A 14,802-nucleotide genomic window follows, 5' to 3' on the forward strand; every position below is an offset into this window, starting at 1 on the left:
GCCCTGGAGCAACCGCCGCTGGGATCCTGTGTCCGGTTCTGGCGCCCACGCTTCAAGAAGGATGTTGAGCAACTGGAGAGGGGTCAGAGACGAGACACGAGAAGGATTAACGGACTGGACCCAGGCTTGGCAGAGAGAGACTCCAGGAGCTCAGTCAGTTCAGTTTATCAAAGGACACGTCTACACCGGAAAGGCTGCACTGATGTAGCTGCACTGCGGTAGCGGCTCAGTGAAGATGCTGTCTATGCTGATGCGAGAGCTTCTTCCATCGGCGTAGTTAATTCCTCCCCCCCCCCCAAGAGGTGGTAGCTGTGCTGATGGGAGAAGCATTGTCTACACCGGGCATTAGGTCAGTATAACAGCGTCACCCGGTGTGTTGGGTTTCCACACCCAAGAGCGACATAGTTAGACCAACATCAGTGGCTAGTGTAGACCAAGCGAAAGGGAAGGTGACACTGTGACTTGATTGCCAATTTCTGATAAGCAACTGAATTTCACATGTGCTGCCATCTACGGGCCAGGTGCTTTTACTGCCATTGTCAGTCCTGAGTTTTTGGATAAAATTCTATAGCAGTGGTTCTCAGGGGTACATTTAATCCTGGGATTATGCAGAGATCTTCCTGTGGGTACATCATCAGCTCATCTAAATATTTGTCTAGTTTTACAATAGGCTACATAAAAAGCACTAACATAGTCAGTACTAACTTAAATTTCATACGATGACTTTTTATACTACTGTATATACTATCCATTGAAATGTAAGTGCATTAATTATATTCCAATTGATGTATTTCATAATGATATGGTTAAATGAAAATGTAAACTATTTATCAGTACTAGTGTGCTGTGAAACTTGTATATTTATGTCTGATTTTGTAAATAAGCAGTTTTAAAATTCGGAGAAACAAGACAAATGAGAATCTTGAAAGGGGTACAGTAGTCTGGAAAGGTTGAGAGCCACTGGTCTTTTCTCACTGAGATGTGGCCACCTCTGGGGTGGGTCATGGGGGCTGTTTGCACATGTGACAGGGAGGAATGTGGGGGCTGCTGTGGGGAGTGGGATGGGGTCAGGGTTGCTGGAATAATTTGTATAGTGGGGGTGGTGAAAGCCACTGAATCAGGGGAGGGGTTGCTGTGGGAGGTGGGTTGGGGGCAATGAGGAACCTGGGGTGGGGAGGCAGAGACAGATCTGTGGATTTCACCCTTGCATTGAAGCTGGAAGGGTTAATCTCACTTTATTACCAATGTATGGTGGGGGAGTGGCACTCTATGTGAAAGAAAGCATGGAGTCATAGGAAGAAAAATCATAAATGAACCAAACTGCACCATAGAATCTCAATGGAGAATAATTCCATGCCCGAATAATAAGAATACAGAGTAGGGATATATTACCGACCACCTGACCAGGATGGTGATAGTGACTGTGAAATATTCTGGAAGATTAGAGAAGCTATTAAAATTTAAAAAACTCAATAATAATGGGGAATTTCAACTCTCCCTATATTGACTGGACACATGTCACTTCAGGACAAGATGCAGAGATAAAGATTCTTGACACCTTAAATGACTGCTTCAGGCAGCAGCTAGTCCTGGCACCCACAAGGGGAGAGCCAATTCTTGATTTAGTCCTAAGCAGAGCACAGGTTCTGGTGAATATAACTGAAGTGCTTAGTAATAGCGAGCGTAATATAGTGAAATTTAACATCCCTGTGGTGGGGGAAACATCACACCAGCCCACCATGGTAGCATTTAATTTCAGAAAAGAGAACTACACAAAGATGAGGAAGTTAGTAAAAAAGAAATGAAAAGGCACAGTGGCAAAAAGTGAAATCCCTGCAAGCTGTATGGAAACCTTTTAAAGACACCATAATAGAGGCTCAATTTAAATGTATACCCCAAATTAAAAAAAAACATAATAAGGGAAACAAAAAAGTGCCATTGTGGGTAAAGAACAAAGTAAAGAACTTTGAGAGGCAAAAAGGAATCTTTTCAAAAGTGGAAGTTATGCTATGTTCTCATTGACTCACTGCGAGGTTCCTAAGAGCCTAAACACTTTTAAAAATAGGCTTTAGACCCTTTTGCAAATGTTACCCTTTTTTTCAACAAACACAGGAAAGAAAGCTCCCCAGGAGCAAAGATGACATGATAAGAAGAATAATGACACAAAAGACGTAGAAAAGGACAGACCATAAAAAACCAAATTCTCCAAAATAATCTAAAAATGAGAAAAATCAAGAATCCATATATTTTGTAAAAATGACAGATTCTTGCCTTCCAAGGCTGGAAGGGATGAGTGTGATCATCTCATCTGACCTCCCTGGTCACACAGACCAGAGAACTGCCCCCCAAAAATAATTCCTAGAGCAGGGCTTTTAGACAAACACCCCAGCTTGATTTAAAATTGCCAGTGATGGAGGATCCACCACGACCTTTGGGAAATTGTTCCAATGGTCAGTTACTCTGACTATTAAAAATTTAGACCTCATTTCCAGTATGAATTTGTCTAGGTTCAACTTCTGTTCACTGGATCATGTTAAACCTTCCTCTGCTAGACTGAAGAGCCTGTTATGAAATATTTGTTCCCCAGGTAGGTACTTTGAGACTGTGATCAAGTCACCCCTTCACCTTCTCTTTGTTAAACTAAACAGATTGCACTCCTTGAGTTTCTCACTGTAAGGCAGGTTTTCTAATCCAGTAATCATTCTCGTGGCTCATCTATGAATCAGGCCAAAAAATTCACTTGCTAAAAAATTGGATCAAGAGGAAGTTACAGGTCCCAGTGAACAGAATTCTTTCTCCATGCAAATATCAACAATTCCATCCATTCCCCTACCCAACCAGCTCTGACCCCAAGTTGTTGGTGGTTTGGGAGTTGCATGCACGTTGATAGTACCTCAGAAACTCTTCCTCTATGGTGAGATACAAGATGGGGTTGAGGCAGCTGCTGAAATATGTCAGGACATAAGCAAAAGCCCTTCCTCTGTTCCAAAGAGACAGAGGGTAGTTAGCTGATATCAACAAGAAGACAACGACGTGATACGGCAGCCAGCAGAGGAAAAAGGTCGGGATCAAATCAAGAAGGATCTTGAGTGGCTTGGTGGACTGGATCAGCCTGTTCCTTCTCATCTTGGCAGCTAGAACGATGTAGAATGTTGGGATCAAGATCAAGGCTAATGGGATCAGAAACCCGACCAGGAATTGGATTGCAATCGTGGCCTTCACCCTCCGTTCATCCCCTCGGAAATTCAGGCTGGTGCTGGCAGGTGAGAGGTCGGATTCCCAGAGATCACCGTACCGCAAGCTGAACCCAAGAGACAGGGCCCACATACCCAAACCCATAATGAAAGCTAACGGTGCCGTGCGGTGGTTCCGGGCCCACTCAGGGCATGCCACGAGGATGCAGTGATCAACACCGATGGTGATGAGGAAGAAGGTGCTGGAGAACATGTGGAAGAAAGTGATGGTGCTACTCAGCATATTGGCCCAATTTAAGTCCAGAATGAAGAAGGGGGTGAATCTGAGTGGCAGGAAGATGATGAAGATGAAGTCGGTCAGGGCCTGGTAACCACACGGGGTTACAGTGGATGAGAAGCTGGATATGTGTCGACAATTGTGCCCTTGTTCCCGGGAAGGCTAACGGCATTTTGGGCTGTATAAGTAGGAGTGTTGCCAGCAGATCGAGGGACATTATCATTCCCCTCTATTTGGTGTTGGTGAGGCCTCATCTGGAGCACTGTGTCCAGTTTTGGGCCCCACACTACAAGAAGGATGTGGAAAAATTGAAAAGAGTCTAGCAGAGGGCAACAAAAATGATTAGAGGGCTGGAGCACATGACTTATGAGGAGAGACTGAGGGAACTGGGATTATTTAGTCTGCAGAATAGAGGAAGAATGTGGGGGGATTTGATAGCTGCTTTCAACTACCTGAAAGGGGGTTCCAAAGAGGATAGATCTAGGCTGTTATCAGTGGTACCAGATGACAGAAGAAGGAGTAATGGTCTCAAGTTGAAAGTGGGGGAGGTTTAGGTTGGATATTAGGAAAAACCTTTTCACTGGGAGGGTGGTGAAGCACTGGAATGGGTTCCCTAGGGAGGTGGTGAAATCTTCCTTAGAGTTTTTTAAGGTCAGGCTTGACAAAGGCCTGGCTGGGATGATTTCGTTGGGGATTGGTCCTGCTTTGAGCCGGAGGTTGGATTAGATAAACTCCTGAGGTCCCTTCGGACAGCTCCACAATCAAGCATGCTAGCTGGTGGAAACGAGTGGAGGAGCTTAGTCACAGTTTTGCATGAATCAATGTGGTAAAGGTAAAGGCACACAAGTAGGGTGACCAGATGTCCCGATTTTATAGGGACAGTCCCCATTTTGGGGTCTTATATAGGCTCCTATTACCCCCCAACCCCTGTCCTGATTTTTCACATTTGCTGTCTGGTCACCCTAGACACAAGAAAACAGGACCCTTAAGCAAAGGGAATAACTTATCCGATACAGAGGATAAGCGGGCTGCAACAGAGGTGCCCACATGGCCATGGGAACCACAGCCGAGTGTGCCTGTAGCAGTGGTAACAAGAAGTGGGGTGGACATGGATCCGTGGAGGGTGAATTCAGGAGTTGCAAGAATCTGACCCAGGACTGGAAGGCATCACAAAACTTGGGGATAGACATGGGCCAAAAGTGGTACTAAGGGAAGATATTTGGTGTGTCCTAACAGCTGAAGTACCAGTAATACTGTGTCGTCAAGGAAGCCAGACAGCTTTCTTAAGTTGGGTGCATGGGAGCTTGGCAGGAGGATACCCTGGGTTTGAGGAGGCACTCTGAACTGTAAAAAATTGTGCTGGTGGTCAGGAATGGCAGCCGATTTAAAGTCTTTGCCAGGCACAATCCACCTTACAAGGTGCTAAGGGGAGACTTAATGAGACATGCCCCAAGGGGACCATGGGAAAGAATACAAATTGACTACACAGGACCCCTACCAGGAGATCACAGACAAAACTGATTCATGTTGGTGGTGGTGGATACTTTCAGCAGGTGGGTGGATGCGTTCCCTACAAAGTCTCAAACAGCCCAGGTAACTGCAAAAAAATGAGTAAATGAGGTATTCACTTGTTGGGGGGTCCCAAAGGTGATTGACTCAGACCAACGAGCTGCTTTCCAGTTAAATCTGTTAGGTGATGTCAAGGCTCCTTCCCCACTCTGAACTTTAGGGTATAGATGTGGGGGCCTCCATGAAAACTACCAGCTTAGATCTGCCTTTGCTGCCACAACTCCCAATGTGCTAACTCCCTTCCCTGGGTAGCCTTGAGAGACTCTCCACCAATTTGCTGGGGAACACTGATCCAAAACCCGTTGGATCTTAAAACAAGGAAAAATCAATCAGGTTCTTAAAAAGAAGGCTTTTAATTAAAGAAAGAAAGGTAAAAATCATCTCTGTAAAATCAGGATGGAAAATAACTTTACAGGGTAATCAGATTCAAAGAGCCCAGAGGAACCCCCTCTAGCCTTAAGTTCCAAGCTACAGCAAACAGAGATAAACACTCTAGCAAGAGGAACATTTACAAGTTGAGAAAACAAAGATAAACCTAACACACCTTGCCTGGCTCTTACTTACAAGTTTGAAATATGAGAGACTTGTTCAGAAGATTTGGAGAGCATGGATTGATGTCTGGTCACTCTTAGTCCCAAGAGCAAACAACCACCAAAACAAAGAGCACAAACAAAAGCCTTTCTCCCACCAAGATTTGAAAGTATCTTGTCCCCTTATTAGTCCTTTGGGTCACATGCCAGCCAGGTTACCTGAGCTTCTTAACCCTTTAGAGGTAAAAGGATTTTGGAGTCTCTGGCCAGGAGGGATTTTATAGTATTGTACACAGGAGGGCTGTTACCCTTCCCTTTCTAGTTATGACGGGAGCTCTCAGCCCTCACTGGAATCACACAGTTGTTCCCTATGGCTTATCACCCACAGGCTGCAGGGCAGGTGGAACGCATGAACCACACCATCAAAAGTGAGCTGAGAAAGGGAGTGTAAATGGGAAGAAAAAACTGGTTACTGTTACTTCCCTTTGTCTTAATGAGAATAAGGGCCTGAGAATCAAAGGGCACCGGCTTTTCTCCATACAAAGCTCTCATGAGAATGTCCACTTACCCCAGTATCTGGGGAAGTCACTACACACGCCTAACACCAGAATGGATTTTAACCCTAATCGACCGTGTGAAACAGGTAGAGAAGGCAGTGGCCTGGCAAGAGAAGCAAGGAGCAGAAAGAGTCAAAGCATGGTATGACCTGCCTGAGGAGCGTGATCTACCCACGGTGGGAGATCTAGCAATGTACAAAATTCCAGGTCAACACCACCCATTCCCAGCTCCTAAATGGAAGGGCCCCTGGTTCTTGACCGATTGGGGCCCAGCCTGTTGCTATTGGGTAAAGAAAATGGAGGGCAACAGTGGATTCACTGCACACAGATATAAAAGTAAAAACAGGGGATTGGGAAAGGGGAGGCATACATTCTGTCACTTGTGTATTCTACTCAAATCCCACGATGTGCAGTGTCAAAAGGAGGAAATACATGGACTGCTACACCCCAGCTTCTGGAAATGAAGCTAATAAGGACTATAAGAATTTCCGCATAGAAAGATGTACCACCCAACCCTCCAACAGGAATTTGGCAGTGTCGATATATGGTTTATGGATTAGATGGGGGAATCCCAACCCGGTGGAGAATAAAATGGATTTATCTGGGTTTAGACCCCATTGCGAGTTGGGCATCTGAGTGCTAAAGACAAGCACACTTCTGTGAGCTGTTTTCAGGTAAACCTGCAGCTTTGGGGCAAGTAATTCAGACCCTGGGTCTGTGTTGGAGCAGACGGGAGTGTCTGGCTCAGCAAGACAGGGTGCTGGAGTCCTGAGCTGGCAGGGAAAACAGGGATAGAAGTAGTCTTGGTACATTGGGGGCAGCTCCCAAGGTGGTTTTTGTGATGCAACCCGTCACAGTGGCGTAGTCGAGCAGGATCTGTGCACAGCTGATTGCTTTGAGACACTGGTAGTGATTTTAAGTGAGTTTTAAGTGTGGTGGCCGGAGAAGACAAAGTACTTACTGGTTTGTTATTTTCTGTTTGCTTATTTCGGGTAAGGGAAGTAGGGACAGAAAAGGAAGCGAAATAAGTAAGAACAAACAAGTGGTTACTCATTTTTTATTTTCTGTTTGCTTATTTCGGGTAAGGGAAGTAGGGAGAGAAAAGGAAGCAAAATAAGTAAGAAGGAAAATCAGAAGAAGCTAAAACTGCATAGGGTGCAAATTGCCCAGAAAGGCCGATCACTGGGCACTGTGAAAGTCTCTGTTAACTAAGAATCCCCTGAGCTGAGTGCATCCCAGTTTCAGTGAACTGCAGGGGGGTGAGTCCCAGCAGAAGAAAGCAGTAAAATGACGACCAGTGAAGCAGCTACCAAACTAGATCTGGCTAGACTGGAAGCAACAGAGAAAGAAAATGAACATAAGAGACGGCTAGAACTAAGACAATTAGAAATTAATGCAGAAAAAGCCAGGGAGGAAACTGCCCACAAGACAGCTATGGAGGCCCAGAGGCAGGCTCAGAAGCATGAACTGGCTGTAATGTAGTCGAAGAGAGAAAACCCTCCACCTGCTGGCTCCGCTTCCTCAAAAATCCATAAATGGGAGCGACTGTGTCCTCAGTATGACGAGTCCAGTGATATTGCCGAATATTTCCTTTTTGTCCCACAAATACTACTTTACATCATCACTGCACATATTCAGGAAGTGTTCCTGAATAACAAGATCGCACATCCCTCCTGGGGTGTATGAACCCTCTTGGGAAAATAACGCCCCACAATTAGAAGGTGACGTTACCATGTGTAACCACAATGATACTTCCATGGAGGATGATCCCCAAAGTTGTAATTGTTATGTACATATTACGCAAGACATACAATCCCCTTTGGGACATTGGGTGTATGATGAGTTAACCATTTTGCAAAATGTAACCCTGCAGGTGCTATGGAAGCCAAGTTGGAAGAACCTGAATTTAAATTGGCCACAGCCTGGAGCTGGGAATATGCCCCAAGGAATGGTGGGTGGACCAAATTCATCCCAAGTGTACTGTGTACCTAAGAGGACGGAAAAAACAATTTGATTGGTGGGGGAGGGGGCGCACCTGGAATCATCGTCGGACAAGGGGATTGTAGGCAGCAGGGAACACTCTGCTGGGCACATGGAATCTCGGGGATGTGTGTGTAACCAAACAATTGATGAGCCAAAATGTGAAATTTCAAAAACAAATCAATGAATTAATGGCACAGCAACTATCAGCAGTTGCCAAGGGATGGAGGACAGTGTATAGGTGAACCTTCGAGTAGCTCATTGGGCAGGAGACCTTTTGATGTGTGCAGGATGGCTTTCATCACCTTTGAGAGACTGTGCACCCTCCATGCCATCCCTGAAGATCAGAAGATGACCACATTGATAGCAAAATTGACTGGCCGAGCTCTGGATATATTCAATAAGATGCCTATTGATGATGCTTCAAACTATGGTAAATTTAAGGCACTGGTTTTGAAACAGTTTCAAGTTACACCTGAAACCTACAGGGTTAAATTCAGGAGTCTTAAGAGGGGCACTGGATTAAGTAATGTGGCTTATGCCAATGAAATGAGAGATATGGTAGATAAGTGGGTCGGGGGAAAGGCATTACAAGCTTTGAAGGGATGTGCGATCTCATTACTCAGGAACACTTCCTGAATATGTGCAGTGATGATGTAAAACAGTACTTGTGGGACAACAAGGTGGATGCAGTGGGTGAATTGGCTGGGTTTGCAGACCCTTATGAACAAGCACAAGCTGCAAGCAAACATAAACCACTGGCAGAGGGTATAAGGTTTGGGGAAAGCAGAATCACCATTTTGCCCCTGGGAAAAAGGAGGGCTGGGCGGTCACCTCCCCATTCCCCTGGTACTCGTCCCAAACTTCCTGTGCAAGCAGAGGAGCCCAAGAGGTGCTATCATTGTAACACCACTGAGCACCTGAGGAATAAGTGTCCCTGGCTGAGTGGAAACAGGCAGCAAGTAACACATGAAGCTGCTGCTTCTCAGAGCCAGGCTGTGGCCTCTTTCCACACAGGATTTGTAAAGCTTCCTTCCACACAACCAAGCAGTGAGCATATGCATGCTGTTAAAATTCATGATGCAGTGCTTCTGGGATTAAGGGACACGGGTGCTGAGATTTCTGTGGTCGGGAGGGACCTGATCCAGGAGAAGGATTTGTTGCCAGGTAAAATGGCAGAATTAGAGCTGATGGGGGGGTTACAAAGTCTTTGCACCTTTAGCTAAAGTACACATGCAAACGTGGGATTTGCAGGCTGAACTGACTGTCGCAACGGCGGCACACAATTTTGCACCGTTTCTACTGGGGAATGATTTCTTTAATGTGGCAGAATCTGTCCCAGGGTTGGTTAGCAGTGAGAAGGAATCTTGTGCTAAAAGCCCCGGGGGTGAGAGGGTGGTGAAGTCACATGGACTGCAGGGGGAGTAGGAAGGTGTCTCTTAGATTCCTCTGTAGCAGTAAAAAATGCAGCTTCAGGGGCAGGGCTGGTTGTAGCCCGTTCTTTTAGCCCCGGGGCTCAAGGGAGGGGCTGGATGAAGCCAGCTCCTGTCCCGTAATCATCTCCCCAGGGGAGGGGGATGTACCACCTTGTAACAGGGGTCCACCACAGCTGCTGACTGCCAGGAAGTTGCAGGTCAGCAAGGGGTAGGGCCTCTCCTGGGGTGCACAGAGACATATCCGAGAGGTGGAAGTTGGGGTCCTGGTGACTGCTGTGATGGGAACAGACGCCAAAGACTGTAGCTGGGTGACGGCCCAACCCGAGTGAAAAGGGGGGGGTGGATTTTGCTGGCTAGTGAGAGGTCTGTCATAGCTGGTAGCTGTGAGCCCACGGCTGGAGCAGGGTCACCTTCCCTTTTGGGGGACACAAGAGTGTCAGACCCAGAGGGGAGCCCAGATGGAAGGTGGGGGGGGGCAGAGAGTCTGCCCCACTTTTGTAGGGAGGGACTTTCCCAAGAGAAGGGTGAAAAGTCTGCATTTAAAATGCCAGCCCCCTCTCCTGTGGATCAGGTTTTAAGGGAAACCTGGGGGTCATGTCTCCTGGAGGGAGGGGGTCCATCCAGCTGACCTGTTAGGAAGACAAAGTGGGGTGCCCAAAGGGGTCCAGAGCACCCCATTGAAAAATGTTGTTCTTGCTACACTTGTAAGATAAAACTCTCTGTCCAAGACGGGGGGGGGGGAGGAGGAATCTCTGCATGGGTGGAACTTCACAAGGGAGTGGAGTCCAGCCCAGAGAAGTTCCAGAGGGAGGGGCCGAGGGCAGGCATGGTTGCAGGACACCCCTTCCTGGCCAAAGACCCAAACACATGCCTGAATTAGAAGTCTTCCCCAAAGAGACAGAAGAATCTGCATCAGAGTGTGTCCTAGGTTTCACCCCCACTCTGAACTTTAGGATACAGACCTGCTTGAGAAGCTCTAAGCTCAATTACCAGCTTAGATCTGGTCTAGCTGCCACCACCCAAATAGTTTGAGTTACTTGGGAAACTGTCTTGCCCCTGAAAAAACCTTTCCCTCCCTGGGTAGCCTTGAGATACTCCTCCACCAATTCCCTGGTGAACACCATCCAAACACCTTGGATTTTAAAACAAGAAGAAATTAACCATCTCCCTCCCTTTCTCCCACCAACTCCTGGTGGATCCAGATCCAACCCCCTTGGATCTAAAAACAAGGAAAAATCAATCAGGTTCTTAAAAAAGAAAAAAAGGCTTTTAATTAAAGAAAAGAAAGGTAAAAGCAAACCCTCTGGGAGAGGTTAGCATACCAGCTACTCTCACAGACAACAGATTCCAAACACAGAGGCTGTTCCCCTGGGCAAAAACTTAGAACACAATAGAATCCCCAATTTGATTATTCCCTAATGCCCAAGATGAGTTACAAAGAAATAAACATAAACCTATTTATTTCCTTCACTAATACTCACTACTTGATAAGAGGTTGAATTCTGGAGCTTTTCCACTCAGGTCAAAACTGAAAGTGACTTAGACAAAGGGAACTTCCCTCCTTCCTTTTGAACCATATTGTCCTCCCACTGGTTCCTCTGGTCAGGTGTCAGCTAGGCTAGATGAACTTCTTAATGCTTTACAGGTAAAAGAGGATTTAACTCTTAACTATCTGTTTATGACAGAGTGTCTCCCAGAGGGCATGGGAAAATGCAATAGATGCTAAACAAGCCAAATTGAGTGAACGAAGCCTGTCCACCGTAGATTTGCTGTTAACCTTGTGACTTTTGCTAATTCACCTCTGGGATAAAACAAAAGAATTCATTCTAGAGGTGAACCGTTTAAAGATGTGGGGCATGCCTGTTTGTGGAAGAAACTGTTGGACATGCTGGGGACGATGACAAGACAGCCCCACCAGCACATTACTTTTCAGCCCATACCTGTAAAAATCAGCAAAAGCATAACAAGCCCATGCTGCTGTGTAGAAGGGGAAACTGAGGCACACCGCCTCCTGGCATTGGTGGCTAAACGCCAAGACACCTCCACTTTAACAGATATTGCTCTCTGCATTCTGTTAGCAATACTACACCCCAACCTGTTTTCAGGCATCTGGGGACTAGGAACCTCAAAATGGGCCAGAACCCCTAGGAATGATATCAAATGGTTTCAAGGTACTAAAAAGGAGTGTGACCAAAGACAAACAGAAATTTTACAGGTACTGCCTCCACCATGGACAGTGTCCAAGTCTCTGGCAGGAAGTTCAGGGGGAGGGTGTGATACCCCAAAAGGCTTTATGGGGGGGGTGCTCATAAGTGTATGTATGATATACCTGGAATAGGGGTTTGCTACATATGCCATGTAACATATCTATGTAAAGGTATGATCTACTGGTTCTGTTCATCCTAGTTGTATGCAGGCACCATTTGTGTGTTGAAAGTTATGAACATTGGCTGTATAATTGCTTGATTTCTAAGTAGCCTTAGTTAGAACATTTGGTCACTTCTTGGGAAAGGAATGGGAAAATTAAGTGCTCAATCAGGAAGCACTTAACAGACAAAAGAGCTTAGAAGACTCCAATCCACATAAAAAGTCTTCCTGGAGACATAGGAGATACCATGTGGACAATGGCTTCTGCCTGTAAAGACTGAGTCCTGCAGGGCCATGTGACTTGCCCAGGTGACTCCAGAACTCCATCTTGGAGCTGGACTTTGCATAGGAGTGAGGAGGGGGTTCTCCACCCACAAGAGAAAGTCTATTTAAACCCGTGGGAGACCCCTCCATTTTGTCTTCAGCTGGCTAAAGAGAGAACCTCTCCACCCTCCATGATACTTGAAAGAAACTGGAACAAAGGACAGTAACTACAGGGGGTGTGAGTGATTGCTGGACCCAGGCTAAAAGGAGTTTAGCCTGTAAAAGGGAGCATTCTGGAACTGGTGAGGATCTTATCTGTATTCAGTTTTTTTAGACATAGATTTGCCCATTTTATTTTATTTTGCTTGGTGACTTACTTTGTTCTGTCTGTTATTACCTGGAACCAGTTAAATCCTACTTTCTGTATTTAATAAAATCATTTTTTTACTTATAAATTAACTCAGAGTACTTATTGATACCTGGGTGAGCAAACAACTGTGTATATCTCTCTATCAGTGTTATAGAGGGTGAACAATTTATGAGTTTACCCCGTATAAGCTTTATACGGGGTAAAACAGATTTATTTGGGTTTAGACCCCATTGGGAGTTGGGCATCTGAGTGCTAAAGACAAGCACACTACTGTGAGCTGTTTTCAGGTAAACCTGCAGCTTTGGGGCAAGTAACTCAGACCCTGGGTCTGTGCTGGAGCAGACGGGAGTGTCTGGCTCAGTAAGACAGGGTGCTGGAGTTCTGAGCTGGCAGGGAAAACAGGGATAGAAGTAGTCTTGGTACATTAGGTGGCAGCTCCCTAGGGGGTTTCTGTGATCGAACCCGTCACAGTATTCCCTGGGTGCAGCCATGATTAATGATAGTGGAAAATACAGTTACCGAGCTATGTGGTTTGTTACAGATGATCCAAAGAATATAATCCTCTGGTCCCCTGGGGTATATGAACCCCCTTGGGAAAATAACACCCCACAATTAGGATGTGACGTTACCATGTGTAACCACAATGACACTTCCATGGAAGATGATCCCCAAAGGTGTGATTGTTATGTACATATTACACAAGGCATAAAATCCCCTTTGGGACATTGGGTGTATGATGAGTTAACTATTTTGCAGAATGTAACCCTACAGGTGCTATATATGCCAGGTTGGAAGAATCTGAATTTAAATTGGCCACAGCTTGGAGTTGGGAATATGCCCCAAGGAATGGTGGGTGGACCAAATTCATCCCAACTGTACTGTGTACATAAAAGGATGGAAAAAACAATGTGATTGGTGGGCGAGGGGGCGCACCCGGAATCGTCATCGGACAAGTGGATTGTAGGCAGCAGGGAACACTCTGCTGGGCACATGGAATCTCAGGGATGTGTGTGTAACCAAACAATTGATAAAGCAAAATGTGAGATTTCAGCAACAAATCAATGAATGAATGGCACAGCAACTATCGGCAGTTGCCACGGGATGGAGGACGGTAGTAGAGGTGAACCTGCGGGTAACTCATTGGGCAGGAGACCTTGTGACGTGTGCGGGATGGCTTCAAAAGACTAACGTGTGTAGGAATACAAAATGCTCAGTTAATAATGTTAATAGATATCATAGTATCATAGAATATCAGGATTGGAATGAGAGACGCTTGGTCAGAACAATGGCCTTCGGTGTAAAATTGGGAGGCTAGCCCATATATATTCACACTTGGGAAAATATACCCATCCACCTGGAAGATAACATCCCCGACCTGTGGGGCCAGTACTTGTGTAATTGTAACCATGATACAATGGGAAGGGAATGCAACTAAGGTGGTCCCCCTGAACCCTCTAGGAGTAACAAGAGAAGGAAGAGTGTGTTGGGGACCACTGGGAAATAGATGGAGTGGGTGGAATGGTGTGAATTGGACTATCATTGCTTTAAGCAATTGTGCATCCAGAGGGGGCACCAGGGTGTGCTCCTCTCCTATGACTATGGAGGAGCGAGATCAATGGCCTTTTGTAAGGGAGGAGAAATTTAGGTGTAATGTATATGGGGCACGGGGTATTCTGTTGGGAGTGTCTGCAATCCTGTAATATAACACTAGGAGGCAAAACCATACCAGCCTATGAGCAAATTATAAATGTTTATACATTGCTAACTGGACTATGGTGCACTAATGGATCAGTGGACCTAATCATTGTAAACAATCAAACCAGCACCTATTACCCCATCCCATACCCAGTAGTGAAATTGGTGTAAACAATACCGAGTTTCCCTGGGGGTATTCAATGGACACACAATATGGACCAGAGTACGCAAAGATTACAGGAGCAACTCAGTGTGACCGCCACTAGTTGGACACAATTACACTACACACGTCAGGATGGCATTGACAGAATTTTAGCCCTATCAAAGGAGGAGAAGCAGTGGTTTTGATGGTGGTCGGGATGTTGGACTATACTACAGTGATCAGGACTCTCGGAGTTGCTGTGGATTATCATGGCGGCTGGTGTATTGTTAAGTATACTGGTGTTACGTTGTATAGGGAAACAGTCAAGAGGGGCACAACCCTCTAAAGAACGGCCAATTATTATAACCCATAAGTAATTTAATAGGCCCTCCAGCCTAGTGTACTAGACAACCCAGACCCA

At 45.8% G+C, this 14,802-nt stretch overlaps 1 protein-coding gene across 1 annotated transcript; it reads right to left on the reverse strand.

Annotated features, from left to right (window-relative positions):
• Positions 1-2,829: 2,829 nt before the first annotated feature.
• LOC117869881 (chemokine-like receptor 1) lies at positions 2,830-4,661 on the reverse strand. Its single transcript, XM_034756985.1, has 2 exons — positions 4,623-4,661; positions 2,830-3,558 (listed from the first exon to the last, which is right to left on the reverse strand). The coding sequence occupies exons 1-2, from the start codon at positions 4,659-4,661 to the stop codon at positions 2,830-2,832; spliced, it is 768 nt and encodes a 255-aa protein (XP_034612876.1).
• Between the last annotated feature and the right edge of the window lie 10,141 nt (positions 4,662-14,802).

The sequence above is a fragment of the Trachemys scripta genome, chromosome 24 (genome assembly GCF_013100865.1).
Source record: "Trachemys scripta elegans isolate TJP31775 chromosome 24, CAS_Tse_1.0, whole genome shotgun sequence".
NCBI lineage: Eukaryota > Metazoa > Chordata > Testudines > Emydidae > Trachemys > Trachemys scripta.